General features: G+C 48.4%; 1 protein-coding gene across 1 annotated transcript in view; it reads left to right on the top strand.

The window, feature by feature from the left end:
* LOC114484344 (lipoxygenase homology domain-containing protein 1-like) overlaps nucleotides 1-13526 on the top strand; it is a 59815-nt gene that overhangs the window by 11223 nt on the left and 35066 nt on the right. Inside the window, exons 2-4 of the mRNA XM_028479942.1 lie at nucleotides 4683-4891; nucleotides 5755-5940; nucleotides 8716-8843. Coding sequence (XP_028335743.1) covers nucleotides 4683-4891; nucleotides 5755-5940; nucleotides 8716-8843 — 523 coding nt within the window. The remainder of the gene's footprint in view (nucleotides 1-4682; nucleotides 4892-5754; nucleotides 5941-8715; nucleotides 8844-13526) is intronic.

The following is a 13526-nucleotide window of genomic DNA, read 5'->3' as shown; positions in this document are numbered from 1 at the left end:
CATACAGATGGCCAGGAAGCACATGAAAAGATGCTCAACATCACTAATTATTAGAGAAATGCAAATCAGAACTACAATGAGGTATCACCTCACACCAGTTAGAGTGGGCATCATCAGAAAATCTACAAAAAACAAATGCTGGAGGGGGTGTGGAGGAAAGGGAACCCTCTTGCATTGTTGGTGGGAATGTAAATTGATACAGCCACTATGGAGAACAGTATGGAGGTTCCTTAAAAAACTAAAAATAGAACTACCATATGACCCAGCAATCCCACTACTGGGCACATACCCTGAGAGAATCATAATTCAAAACGAGTCATGTACCACAATGCTCATAGCAGCTCTGTTTACAAAAGCCAGGACATGGAAGCAACCTAAGTGTTCATCGACAGATGAATGGGTAAAGAAGATGTGGCACATATATACAATGGAATATTACTCAGCCATAAAAAGAAACGAAATTGAGTTATTTGCAGTGAGGTGGATGAACCTAGAGTCTGTCATACAGGGTGAAGTAAGTCAGAAAGAGAAAAACAAATAACATATGCTAACACATATATATGGAATCTAAAAAAAAAATTTCTGAAGACCTATGTGCAGGACAGGAATAAAGAGGCAGATGTAGGGAATGGACTTGAGGACATGGGGAGGGGGAAGGGTAAGCTGGGACGAAGTGAGAGAGTGGCATGGACATATATACACTACCAAATGTAAAATCAATAGCTAGTGGGAAGCAGCCACATAGCACAGGGAGATGAGCTCAGTGCTTTGTGACCACCTAGAGGGGTGGGATAGGGAGGGTAGGAGGGAGACGTGAGAGGGAGACCCAAGAGGGAGGAGGTATGGGGATATATGTATATGTATAGCTGATTCACTTTGTTATAAAGTAGAAACTAGCACACCATTGTAGAGCAATTATAGTCCAATAATGATGTTAAAAAAAAAAAAGCTGCAACAAGAAGTAAGAACTTCTAGGAAAGGAAAAATCCCACTAGTAAAGGCAAATAAATACTAAAATAGCTAAAAGATAGACATGAAGATATAAAATATGACATCAAAAATACAAAACATGGGGGAGGGGAGTAAAAAAATGTAGATCTTTTAGGCAGTATTTGAACTTAAATGACTACCAGGTTAAAACAAAGTAGATATAGTTATGGGTCAACATATACAAACCCCAAGATAACCACAAATCAAAAACCTACAATAGATACACAAAAAACTAGAGAGAAAGAAACACAAGCAAATCATCAAACCAAAAGGGAAGAAACTAAAAAGAAGAAGAAAAGAACAAAGAACTACAAAAAAACAGAAAACAAGTAACAAAATGACATAGCTATGGATAATCACTTTATTTATTTATTTATTTATTTATTTATTTTTTTGCGGTACGCGGGCCTCTCACTGTTGTGGCCTCTCCCTTTGCGGAGCACAGGCTCCGGACGTGCAGGCCCAGCGGCCATGGCTCACGGGCCCAGCCACTCCGCGGCACGTGGGATCTTCCCGGACCGGGGCACGAACCCGTGTCCCCTGCATCAGCAGGCGGACTCTCAACCACTGCGCCACCAGGGAATCCCTGGATAATCACTTTAAATGTCAATGGATTAAATGCACCAATCAAAAGACATAGGGTGGCTGACTGGATTAAAAACAAGACCCATCTATACTGCTACTTACAAAAGACTCGCAGAGAGGCAATTTTAGGCTTATGATAATGTTTGGAAGCCTCAAAGTACCAACCTAAATACACATTCCATTCAGTTCTAGAAATTTTAGCACTATTGTATTCCAATATGGTTTTTAAAAAATTTAGTTTGGGGATTTCAGAAGTTCCATTTGGCCATTGATATTCTAAATTGCCTTTGGTCAGGTAGATCCATTTAGTTAGAAATGTGTATGAGGAAGGACTGTGGTTTTTACACATAAAATTGACCAGATTCCCTGTAGGAGGGGTGCCCTCAAAATATTTAGATAACTGGGATCCTATTTCTCAGAGGTTTTTCTATAGAGTAAAAGAATAATTTTTAAACAGCTTAAAAAACTCAACCATCTTACATTTTAAACAAATCAATTCAATAGCTTAAACAGTTCAAATATCTCAGATAGCTTGCAGAGGAACTGCAGGCCTAATACTAGCCAGTTCTAAGGGAACAGGTTGGTCCTGGAGGAGCCAGGCCAAAGGCTTCTCAGCCTACTTCTCATAGAACACCCCTACTCCAAAGGAATGGGTCAAAGGCTGGAACAGCACAGTTGCAATGAAACAGCCCCCGTTCCAAAGGGAACAGGTTGAACCCTAACCTCTTTCAGTTGAAAGAGTCTGATCTCAAAATCTGACCAAGGTGGCGAATGAGTACTCGTATACAGAACAAGGCCTAAACCAGAAAGGACAAAACTTTAAAATAGATCCCAGATAAAGCCTGGAAAACTTCAAATTCAAAGAGAGTATGAGCTCAGATCCAGGAAAAAGACATACCTTCAAACTCCAGGGTTGACAAGAAAAGCAGTGGGCACAAGGGGCTCAATTGTGGATATCTCACCTGTTTGCTCACCAGCCCCAGACCTGTCAGGGCTCTTCTCTGGATCCCTGTACGGGCCATCAAAATGTTGACCTAAAACAAATAGACTACTAGTTATTTCTCTAGCAAAATGGGTTTTTTGGAATCAGCAGAGAATTGCAATTCGGTGTCTGCAACCCTGGCAAACTACATGCAAGTTCCCACACAGCAAGGGAGGAGAACTCTTGGAAAAGGCAGCTGGGAGAGCTGTAGTAAACAAAGAGTCCAGGACGTTTCATTGACTGAGTTGTTGCCAGGAAAGAAGGGGAGTCTTCCTTTTTCCTGTTGGATGCTCTGCCATCATCATAGGGAGTGAGAGCTCCCCCTTCTGGTCTCCAGACTCTATTTAATTGATGTTTTTGTTTATTAATTTTGTTTACAGAGGGCAGCAATTAGCCTCCTTTACAGATGGGGAAACAAAGGCTAAGAGAAGTTAGGATGATGATATGCTTAATCTGCTGATCTACCACCAGGAGGGTATCATCCTAAACTCTGCCCTCACCCAGACTCCCAAGAAATAGTTTCAGCCCAGAGAGCCTAGGACAATTCTCATGAGACAGAAATCAAGAGCAGCAATGAGAATTCCTTGTATGTTGTTTAGGACTCAGCCATGCAAATTTTAGTGGGAAGAAGAAGTCCTGAGCTGGGTTTTTGGAGATTTAAGTTCCATTTCTGGCTCTGACAAGAAAACGTGTGGCCTTGGACAAGTCACTCTTTTAGCTTCAGTGTTTTCCTGCTCCTGAAAACAATATTATAATCCCCTGAGTTCATTTTTTCCAACCAGATTTTTGAGATAAGACAGTTGTATATTTTTCTGTTGGACATTTGAATCCACTGCTTTTCTGTTCAGTTCTCTTAGATATAAGAGCATGTCAACCACTATATTTTTCTCCAGAAGACCACATGGAGGGTCTGTGGGGTTGGGCAGAGAGCCAATCTTTTTATACTCTACCTTCTTAGACAGGACCCACAAGAAAGGGCTTCTCCTTAATTAAGCACGATGATCAACTGTGGAAAGGCCAGTGGGGCTCTCCTTGTAAAGATTAAATGCAGCCACGGGCAGAAAACAATGCAGGTAATTCCAGCCAGAAAGGTCTAGTCTGGAAATTTTTCAATGGGCTACAGATTGCATAACCTAACATCTACTACCCCAGGGCAGTGTCTCCCAAGCTGTTGAGGAAGATGAGCCAGGAGAAGGTTTTCCAACCTGTTTCAGTTAGTAACTGCAAGTAACAAGAGACCTAAAGATAGTGGCTTAAATGAACAAGGAATTTTTCTTTTCTTACACATAAAAATTCAAAGAGAAGCAGTTGGGAATGATATAGCAGCCCCAGTGAATTCAGGGACCTAGGCTCTTTCAACCTGACCATTCTGGCAATCTTACAAGTGGCTTCCATCCTAAAGGTTGCCCATGGTTCCAAGATGACTTGGAGCTGGAGCTCCAGACATCACATCCACATTCCAAGCAGAATGAATGGAAGGGTAAGGGGCAAAAACGTGCTCCTCCCAGTTGAGTCAGACCCTTTAAAAGAAATTTCCCAACATCTTATATATCATGACCACCCCTAGCTGCAAGGAGAATGGAAACTGGCTGGGCAGCTAGAACTCTATGCCATACTACCTGAGCAAGTTTTTATGCTGTTTAATCTGGTTTGTTTTGGAAATGAGTGCCTTCTAGAACTTTCATTTACCAGGTTGCATATATAAATACTATTTTATTATCTTCGCTAAATTCCTACTTTCCGTGAGACCTTGCTTTTGCCAACCTAATTTTTGCTGTGGTAAGCTTTTCTTATCTATGATAAGCTTTTCAGGCATCTAACCCCTGTACTTGGCTAGCCATTATCGTTCTCACCCCACTTCACGTGGGAGTGCTAGGTGCAACTAAGATAATTGGTCAACAGGGCTTTTAGATGTGGCAACGATGCTCTCTTTGATCTTCTCTTGGGAGTTACCAGCTCCCTCAGTCCTTGGAGGGTAGATACTTGCCAGTCTGAAAAGCTCTGTTGTACTTTGTCTCAGAGGCAGGGAGCTGAGATCAGTGCCTCCAGAGGTCATTTCCAATGTCTGAGCCCACCCTGGTCCACGTGGCCCGTGATGAGGCTGGGCTCCCATGATCTCTTGCAGTTATTCCCTACTATGTGTCTGTCACCACGGGGAAACACAAGGACGCATCCACCGACAGCCGGGCCTTCATCTTCCTCATAGGAGAGCATGACGAGCGCAGTAACCGCATCTGGCTGGACTATCCCCGAGGGAAGAAGGGCTTCAGCTGCGGCTCAGTGGAGGAGTTCTATGTTGCAGGCTTGGATGTGGGCGTTATCAAGAAAATAGAGGTGCTGGGCCCTAGGGCCTCGGGATGGTGACCACCCCTGGGGAAGGAAGGAAGGAACTGACCAGTACACAGGTGGGAGGGTGAGTGGGCCCGACCTGAGCCCCACTCAGAACAGGCAGCAGAGGAAGAGCTCCTGGTCCCTGCCATCAACTAGCTGGGTGACCTTGGTTGCATCACCTGCCCCTCCAGGTCCGTTTTCCACCCACCCAATGGGGATTCCTGTGTATTCGCTTTTTATTGCTGTGTAACAAATTACTACAAACTTAATAACTTAAGGCCACACACATGTATTATCTCACAGTGTCCTGAGTCAGAAGTCCAGGTCTGAGTTAGCTGGGCCCTCTTCTCAAGGTCTCACTGGGCTGAAATCAAGTTGCTGCCACGGCTGGGGTCTCATCTGAGACTTGGGGTCCTGTCCCAGACTCAATGGTTGTTGGAGGAATCTGTTTCCTTGTAGCTGTAGAACCAAGGCCAGAGGCTGCCTGCATTCCCTGCCACGTGACCCTCTCCAAAACACGGCCGTTTGTTTCTTCAAAGCCATTCAGAGAAGATCTCTTCTGCTTCAAATCTCTCTGACTTCCTCCGTCTCTGATGTCTAGACCCTCTTTTAAAGGGCTCACCTAATGAGGTCAGGCCCACCTAGAATAATCTTTTGATTAATTCAAAGTCACCTGATTAGAGACTTTAATTACATCTGCAAAATCTCTCCACCTTCACGGGAGGGACTCTGGTCAGTGAGTGCGAAGCACATTGGAAGGCAGCGCTGAGGGAGGAGGCAGGAGAGTGGGGAAGCGGACGCTGAGCAGGGAGGGCTTCTTTCCCAGTTGTGCCCTGTCCTCATGGCCCCTGTGTGTCCCCTCCTAGCTGGGCCACGACGGGGCCTCCCCTGAGAGCTGCTGGCTGGTGGAGGAGCTATGCTTGTCTGTGCCCACCCAGGGAACCAAGTACACGTTGCGCTGCGATTGCTGGCTCGCCAAGGACCGAGGAGATGGAGTCACCTCCCGTGTCTTTGACCTCCTGGATGCCACGGTGGTGAACATCGGGGTGAAGGTATAGAGGGCACCTGTGTGTGTGCATTGTGTGGCTAAGGGCAGGGCAGGCTGAGGTGGGCGAGCAGCAGGGGAAATGGAAGGGAGAGAAGCAGCAGACTCATCCCTGGGGCACTGGCAGGGGCTGCAGCCCTATATACCATCCAGACCCACTTTGCTAGGAACCAAGAGAATCAAGTCTCTTCTTGTCTGCAGCTCTGTAACCTTGCACAAGTCATCTGGCCTCTCCGGGCCTTGGTTTTCTCATCCAGCACATGGAAATAATGCTTCCTATCCTGTTCCATGTAAGATCTTGATGAGAACTAATGAGACCATGAACAGCCCAGAAAAGCTTTGCATGCTCTACAGAGACATGCGGAGTCATTATTCTCCAAGGGGTGCTGCAACAACACCAGTAGGCCAGTCATGAGGACAGATGGCATTTGGGAGATTGTGAGCCTCTGGGTCTCATGTGAGTGCTGTCTGCGCAAGACGCCCTTAAGGGGAAAAAGCTGGAAAGCAGGTGCTCTAAGCTCCTGTCCCATCTCCACCTCTAACTAGCCAAATGACCTGGGACAAGTTGTATAAAGTCACAGGTCGGTGTCAGGCAGGAAGCAGGATGCCTGGGTGCAGGGGCCCAAGGAAACGTGGCCAGCGGGTGGCACAGAGGCCTCTGTGTCACATGACCCTGCAGGTTCCCTTTATCTCTGAAAAGCTGTGGGGTAAACGGAAGGTCCCAGCCCTCATCTCTATTCCTGAATCCAAACCAACGTGCTACTAGATTTAGGTCAGAAGCCGTCACACAAAGGTAAGGAGAAATCGCTCTGGGCCTGAGCATGCCCTGCCTATATAGTATATGGAAACAGAACGAAGGGCTGAGTTATGGGCGCTAAAACTCTTGCCAGGCAGGAGTGTGGATGCCTGCCCATCCCCTGCTTGAGAGCCAGAGAGCAGAACTTTCTACGGCATCGATACCCTCCCTCATTTGCTCAGCCATCTCCATCTGTGGCCAGACGGTCAGTGTAGGAGAGCACACAATTCATCCAGGGACCTCCGTCCTGACCCAGTTCCCAGCACGCACGCGGGCGTGTGTGTGTGCCACTCCCAGCGCATACGCACACCCCGCTCGGTACAGCTGCATCTCCCTCTGAGCTCTTTAGTCTGTGGAAACCCACACCCCAGTTATTCATGTTACAAAAGAACACACGTCTGTCACTTTACAAAGAACTGTAGGGCTCTTTGGACTGGCCACCTCCCCAGGACATCTGATATTAGACTGGAATCACAAAAGCCCTGTTTCTGTGTCTCTTTCTGGAAACACACCTATGACATAAAAAGAGATGTGTCTGCATAAAGGAGAGAAAGATGGACACAGAGAACACAGGAGTCTGGAGAGATCAGCCTTAAAGGGGCAGTCTCCATGGGGCCACCGGGCACTCACTTTGATCATTCTGTTTCTATGTCTGCTGGATTAGAGCAAAATAGTGTCAGGCTTCTGCTTTCATTTCTGATAGCTCCGTGCCCATCACAAATGCCCTTGTTAGGTGGTCTAAGAGGATTTTCCTGGTAAAGCAAGGTGCTCTTCAATGACTCCCTTGGCAAACATGTCCTCCTGGCCAGGCCTGAAATACTACTTCGAACCTTGCAGTAGCGTGGTGAAGATTCTAGATGCTGCTTGAAAAGGCGCAACATCAGGGGCATGATCACTGCCATGAATAACTTGGGTTATGAGTCCGAAAGCATCTGGGTGATGGGGACCTAGCGCCTGCACGAGTCACAGCAGCCACTGGGGAAGGGAAGGGCCGGGTACAGGTATATGCAGAGGAGGTGCTCAGCCTGGCACGTCCTTGGCCATGTGTGCAAGCCTCTCCTGAACCTTCGAGACCTAATTGCTAGTCCTTGGGCACCTGGTGAGAGGCGTGGAGTAAGAAGCCAGGACCAGAGAACCTTCCAGGTCAGGGGTGAAGATGGCCCCTCTTGACACGAGGCTGCTTCTTGGAGGAAGAACCAAGGCAGGGGCCTGGGTGAGGGCACCGTCCTCGGAGGAGTAGGCTGCTCCCTCCCCCTCCAGCAGAGACAAAGGGAATACGTCCTCTTTGGAGCAAACCTCAGGCAAAAGGGCAGAATTCCAATCTAAGGTGAAAACCACATACAATAGGCAGCTGTCCCACTTCACAAGTGAATGGAGGCAGAAGTCCCTGAACCATCAGACTGGGCCCGTTTCCCACTCACCGAGGTGCAGGGTGTGTGCTGGCTGCAGCAGGAAGGAGGCAGTCCCCCAGAACCATCCCCAAGGCGAAGTGTCTGTAGCTCTCACAGCTCTACAAAGTGCTTATCCCTATTTTATGGGGGAGGAAGCAGAGGCTGGAGAAAGTGGGGCCTCTGCCCAGGTCAACAGCTAGCCTGGGACGGATCTGGGACCCAAATGGCGCCCTGCATGGCTCCAAAAGCCACTGTCTGGCCAACACACGCTGCTGGGATGAACAGAATTAGGTTGCGATTAGACTGACAAAGAAATCGGTTAGCGCTGGGGCTTTTGGTCATATTCCTACTGCACACGTGTTCTCTATCAGAAACTGAACTCCTCTTCAGCACTGAACTGGACACAGCCAGGGACACAGACAGTAACAAGGCCTAGCTCTTGCTCTCCAGACATTTACAGTTGGTTAGCGGGGAGGTCTCCTTTCAGAGCCATGGAGCTTGGAGGACGTGTTGTCTTGCCCCAGTAAGAGTGAGGCAAATCCGTGGGGTTAACGGTCGAGACCAATGCCCAGGACCCACATCCCTCTCGTGGCAGGTGCTCTATGAAATGACGGTGTGGACGGGTGACGTGGTTGGTGGTGGCACCGACTCCAACATCTTTATGACCCTCTACGGCATCAACGGCAGCACAGAGGAAGTGCAGCTGGACAAAAAGAAGGCCAGGTATCTGGAGGTGGCCTGTGCCCCTTGCCCCTTTGCCCCTCCACACACCCAATCCTCCACCATCCAGCCCCATCCTGCCTTTAAATAGACTGCTCCCCTCACTCTCCCCTCATCCCCTGGGGCCTCCATGCCTCTGTGTGATTTCTCCCTCCTGGAATGCTCTTCATCCACTCTCTCTGTCTCAAGACCCTTCTGTTTCAAGGGCTAGCTCAAATCCACCTCCTCCAGGAAGCCTTCCTTGATCACCTCAGCCCATAGCACTCCTTCCTTCCTACCTTCCAACTTTCCTTCCTTCCTTCTGTCACTCAAATATGTTTACTGTAAGGTCTGTGTTAGTTGATAGCGTTGTGTCATTGTGAATCTCCTGCTTTCATTCTTTGTATGGTAGTAATGTAACCTGCTCACATTAGGGGAAGCTGGGTGAAGGGAACACAGAAACACTGTTCTACTTTGCAACTTGCCTGCAAGTTCAAAATGATTACAAAAAGGCTAAAATAATTTTTAAAATATTAAAAAACAATTGAACACCTATGTCAGACACTGTCTCAGACACTGGAGAAACAGTACAACCGGGAAGAGAAGATGCTCAAACTCACAAAGCTTAACACCTGAGGGAACCACAGCAAGAGCATGGACACTGATGTGGGCTTATTTTGTGCTGGACATTTTTCTAAGCCCTTTGAATGTATTGATACACCTAGTCCTCCCTACAACTCTATGAGGACCGTTATTATCATCCCCGTTCTATAGGTAAGAAAACTGAGGCACAGCAGGGTCAAGTCATGTGGCTCAAGGTTCCAGAGCCAGTAAGCTATGGCACTGGGCACTGCACCCAGGTAGCCCCAGTCTTAAGCATTAGGTTCTACTGCCTCTTAAGATAGTTATTAGTAATGGCAATAAAGGTGAACCTCTTGTACTGCTTCCTGTCTGCGCCTTCCATCAAATCCTCAGCTTGGTCCTGAGTTTCTTTCGGTTTTCTATGTTCAGCCATTGTCCCCCAAACCATCCCTGACCCCTGATATCTTAAGCATCAGAGGCGAGAGACTCAGAGCCCAAGCCTAGGATTTCTAAAACCCATCCACAGCCACTCACCCCTGGGGCCACACTGCTGCCTCCCCAGGCTGGAGGGCAGGATCCAGAGAAGACTCCTTTCTGAGTCCTCACAGCTCCTGACTCTGGCCTTGCATGTAGCAGGCCTCAGTAAGTACTTCTGGATGGTGGCAGTGGCGAGGATGGTGAGGACGGTGCTGAGGATGGGGATGGCGATGCGGAAGCTCTTGGGAGCCAGGCATAGGTTTCTTCCCGCGGACAGAGCAGTTCACGAGAGCGGGAACTCTGCCCATCTTATGCAGCTCGTGCCTGGGGGGTCTGATGAGAACAGCTTTTGCCTGTCTTCTCTTAGCACTTCTACACTCTCATTATGCAACTCCTGTTTCCTCCTGGAATTCTCCCCTGACCAATTCTCCCCTGATGATGATTGTAACATGGCTAACATTCAATGAGCACCTGCTCCCTGCCAGGCACCATTGTAAGTGCTTTTTAAATATATATTAACTCACAACCAGTAAGGTGCCTGAGACACAGAAAGGTGAAGTAATTCCTCAAGGTCACTCAGGTAGTAAGCAGGCAAGCTGAGGTTCGAACCCCTGAAATTGTGGAAATAAACGAAGGCCGAATGAGAACAGAGGCTATTTCTTTAGAGCTTGCTATAGCAAGGGTGTGAGCCACCATCACTTTGTTTGGCAGAGGCTAAGGCCGTCAGGAGTCTGGCAAAGCTTCAGAGTGTAGCGTTACTGGGGGCATGGCGAAGCTGGAGGGGAGCTACCTAGAATCGGGCATCTTATGTGATTGGATTGGGGAACGTATCTGGGTTTCTCTGATTGTCCTGAGTTGGCAGAGGGGGCAAATCAGGGAAGCTGGCAGTCATTCCCCACATCCTGACCATCATGGGCCCACTGCTGGTGAGGCTGCAGTCTGGCTGCCTGGGATGGCTGCTGCTGCAGAGGTGGTGGGTCAGAGTTCTGTTATCATCTCTGGTCTAGCTAGTGTCTGTTTGTATCTTCGATCTCTCACAATCTTTACTGCTATACTTTGACCCTAATCTCCACCCCGACCCCAGATTCCTGGAATTTCTCGGATTAATTATCCCACTCCTACATTCCACCTTATTTTATAGACACACGCAGACACAGTTGCTGGTGGGAAAGATAGATACCTCCTTTCTGGTAGTATCTAAATTCCAAAAATGTTGCTTGAAAGTCACACCATATTGTAAATGCTTCGAGGCACCTTGTTAAAGAATTTTGGTTTTCCAGATTAAGATTTATTCTTTGAAGAGAGCCATCATTTCTTAATTATTCTGGAGGGCAAGCTCAGGGCTCTTACCCAAGACATATTTTGCTTCATTGCATTAGCAAGTGGCCTGAAGTTTGGCCTGTGTCTTGGAATCCTCATTATAGGGGTCAGCATCTTGACTCAGGGACTTGGATTGTAAGACCCACTGGGCTTGTGTCGTGCACACAGCTTAGTGGTGTGCAAGGGAGCCTTTCCCAAGAAATGGCGTGTGACCAGAATGGAGGCAGAAACGTGCATGTGTCACACAGAAAGCATTGTGTAGGTTTGCCTGCGGCAGCGCCCCTGTTGTAAAATGCTATACCCAGAGGCCAAATTTGATAGCAATTCCCTCAACCCCACTCCCCAGCTAAAGTCCCCAACTTGTCATCTTGCCACTTTGGGGGAAACTGTTCTGATAAATTAATTCACAGTGAGATGGTCGTGAATGGATGTGGCATTCAAAAAAATGATGCCCTCAGAAGGTAATGATTAAGCCCAAGGAATGACTGTCTAACAGTGGAATTTGAGGCAATTAGTTTCTAATGGATGTAGGGGCTATTTTTAGGCAAATAGATGTGGTTTTTCTCTAGAGGGAAGTAAGTGCCTGTAAGGAATCATTCCTAGGCCCAGTGGAGACCCCATGAACGGGGAAATTCTTTGGTCTGGAAGCAAACCAGATTCTCAGAGTTCTGTTGGGTTTGCCCTTCTGGATGGCCCCCTGGCTTCCACTAACCCTTAGCGCAAAGAAGATGAGAAGAGACTCAGCTCAAGAGAACGCAAACGGAGGGCAGAGCCCAGATGGCTTTCCAGTTGCCATTTCAGGAGGCATTTGGGAGCCACCAGTGACAGTGGCCTGGGCTTAGCTTGTAATAGCTTGTAAGTTTTGAATCTTTCCTTCGTATCTTTCTCACTTAGATCTCACACTGCCTGGTTAGTGATAAAGCTCTGAGAATGGAAAGGGCCCATCTTTGGGGACTTCACTGGCAGGGGAGCTGGTGGGGAGGCTCCTGAAGTTGGTCAGCTTGGAGGGAGGTCTCAGGGCTGAGTGGGAATGGTGGTAGTCTGAGAGAAGAGGCAAGCGGGCTGAGTTCCAGGGACGGGTGCCTTTGAAAGATCAGGCAGTTGGAAAGTCCTAGCACCCACTGCTGGGTGACCCCTCTTGACACATCATCTTCAACTCAGAGGCTGCCCTTTAAAAGGACACTGGAAGATTCGAACATGTGCTGGGCCTGATCATGGCATTTGAGGATGGTAGCGATTTAGAAACTGTTTGAGATTTCTTTAACTCTGATCTACTCTCAAACCAGGGCAAGGATGCTCATGGGACATGGATGCAGACAGGTTGATGCAGCTCCCTGCTAGGCAGCAAGTTCAATGATCTTATTGGTCCCTGAGGAGCCCGGTTCAGAGGAGCCAGGGCCTGTGGGCTCTGCCTTTTACCCCTCAGTGGCATCAGCACCTGTGGACACCTACACCACCACTGAGGCAGTCCTCCTACTACTCGCCAATGCCCGGAGTTCTCTCTGTGCTGGGTCTCTCATCTGCCCCCCTACAGTCCCGAAGTGCACATTCTTGCCCCTTGGGTCTGTATTAGTTTCCCAAGGTTATGATAAAAATTTGGGGAGGGGAGACAGTAGAGGCACCGAGCTTGGCCAAACTGTTGACAATGAAACAATTGGCTCTTGGGGCAGAGCTGGGGCCGACTTATTAAGGGTTGGCCAATGCTGTCCTTAGAGGGACAGAGCTGCCCCCAGGTGCTGTGGGATGGAGCATGGACTAGATGGCCACTGGTACTGGAAGGAGCTGGGTCTAACATGAAGCTACAGGTGAGCCTCTGATCCCAGCCAACTCCGGGAGCCCCAGCCCTACCTCTAAGGAGCACAGAGGCAAAGTGTCTGAGCAGCTGCCCCAGGGAGGCTGGCTCTGAACCCCATAAAGTTCTTCCCTATCTTCCAGCCACCCCCTCCCCAGGCTCCCTACCCATAAATCTTGCCCAGCTTCTTAACAATGTCTAAAACTTTTCCATTAAATACTGGCCCTTCCAGCCTAAGGCTTCAGGTTTGGTTAGCCTTAGGCTGTCCTCCGTCACAGAGACTGGTGAGTGAGTGGGCGCTAGGCCCTTTCCCAAGGACGGCCTTTGATGGGGTGGAGAACAAAAGGAAGGGATAACAGGAAGGGAGTGAGGGGCAGCTAAAGCTGCTGAGCTCCTTCAGGTGGATGAGCAGGGCAAAGCCCGGGCCACTTCTGCAGCCCCGTCCGTCTGAGCCAGAGGCAAGGGGACCTGACTCAGAGGCTGACCAATTCTCCAGCGGGGGCCCCTCCATGTGGTGGCTCTCCCTCGTGTCAACT

Source organism: Physeter macrocephalus, chromosome 19, assembly GCF_002837175.3.
Source record: "Physeter macrocephalus isolate SW-GA chromosome 19, ASM283717v5, whole genome shotgun sequence".
Lineage (NCBI taxonomy): Eukaryota > Metazoa > Chordata > Mammalia > Artiodactyla > Physeteridae > Physeter > Physeter macrocephalus.
Note: the sequence above shows the minus strand (reverse complement) of the source record. Positions and strands in the feature narration are given on the sequence as shown.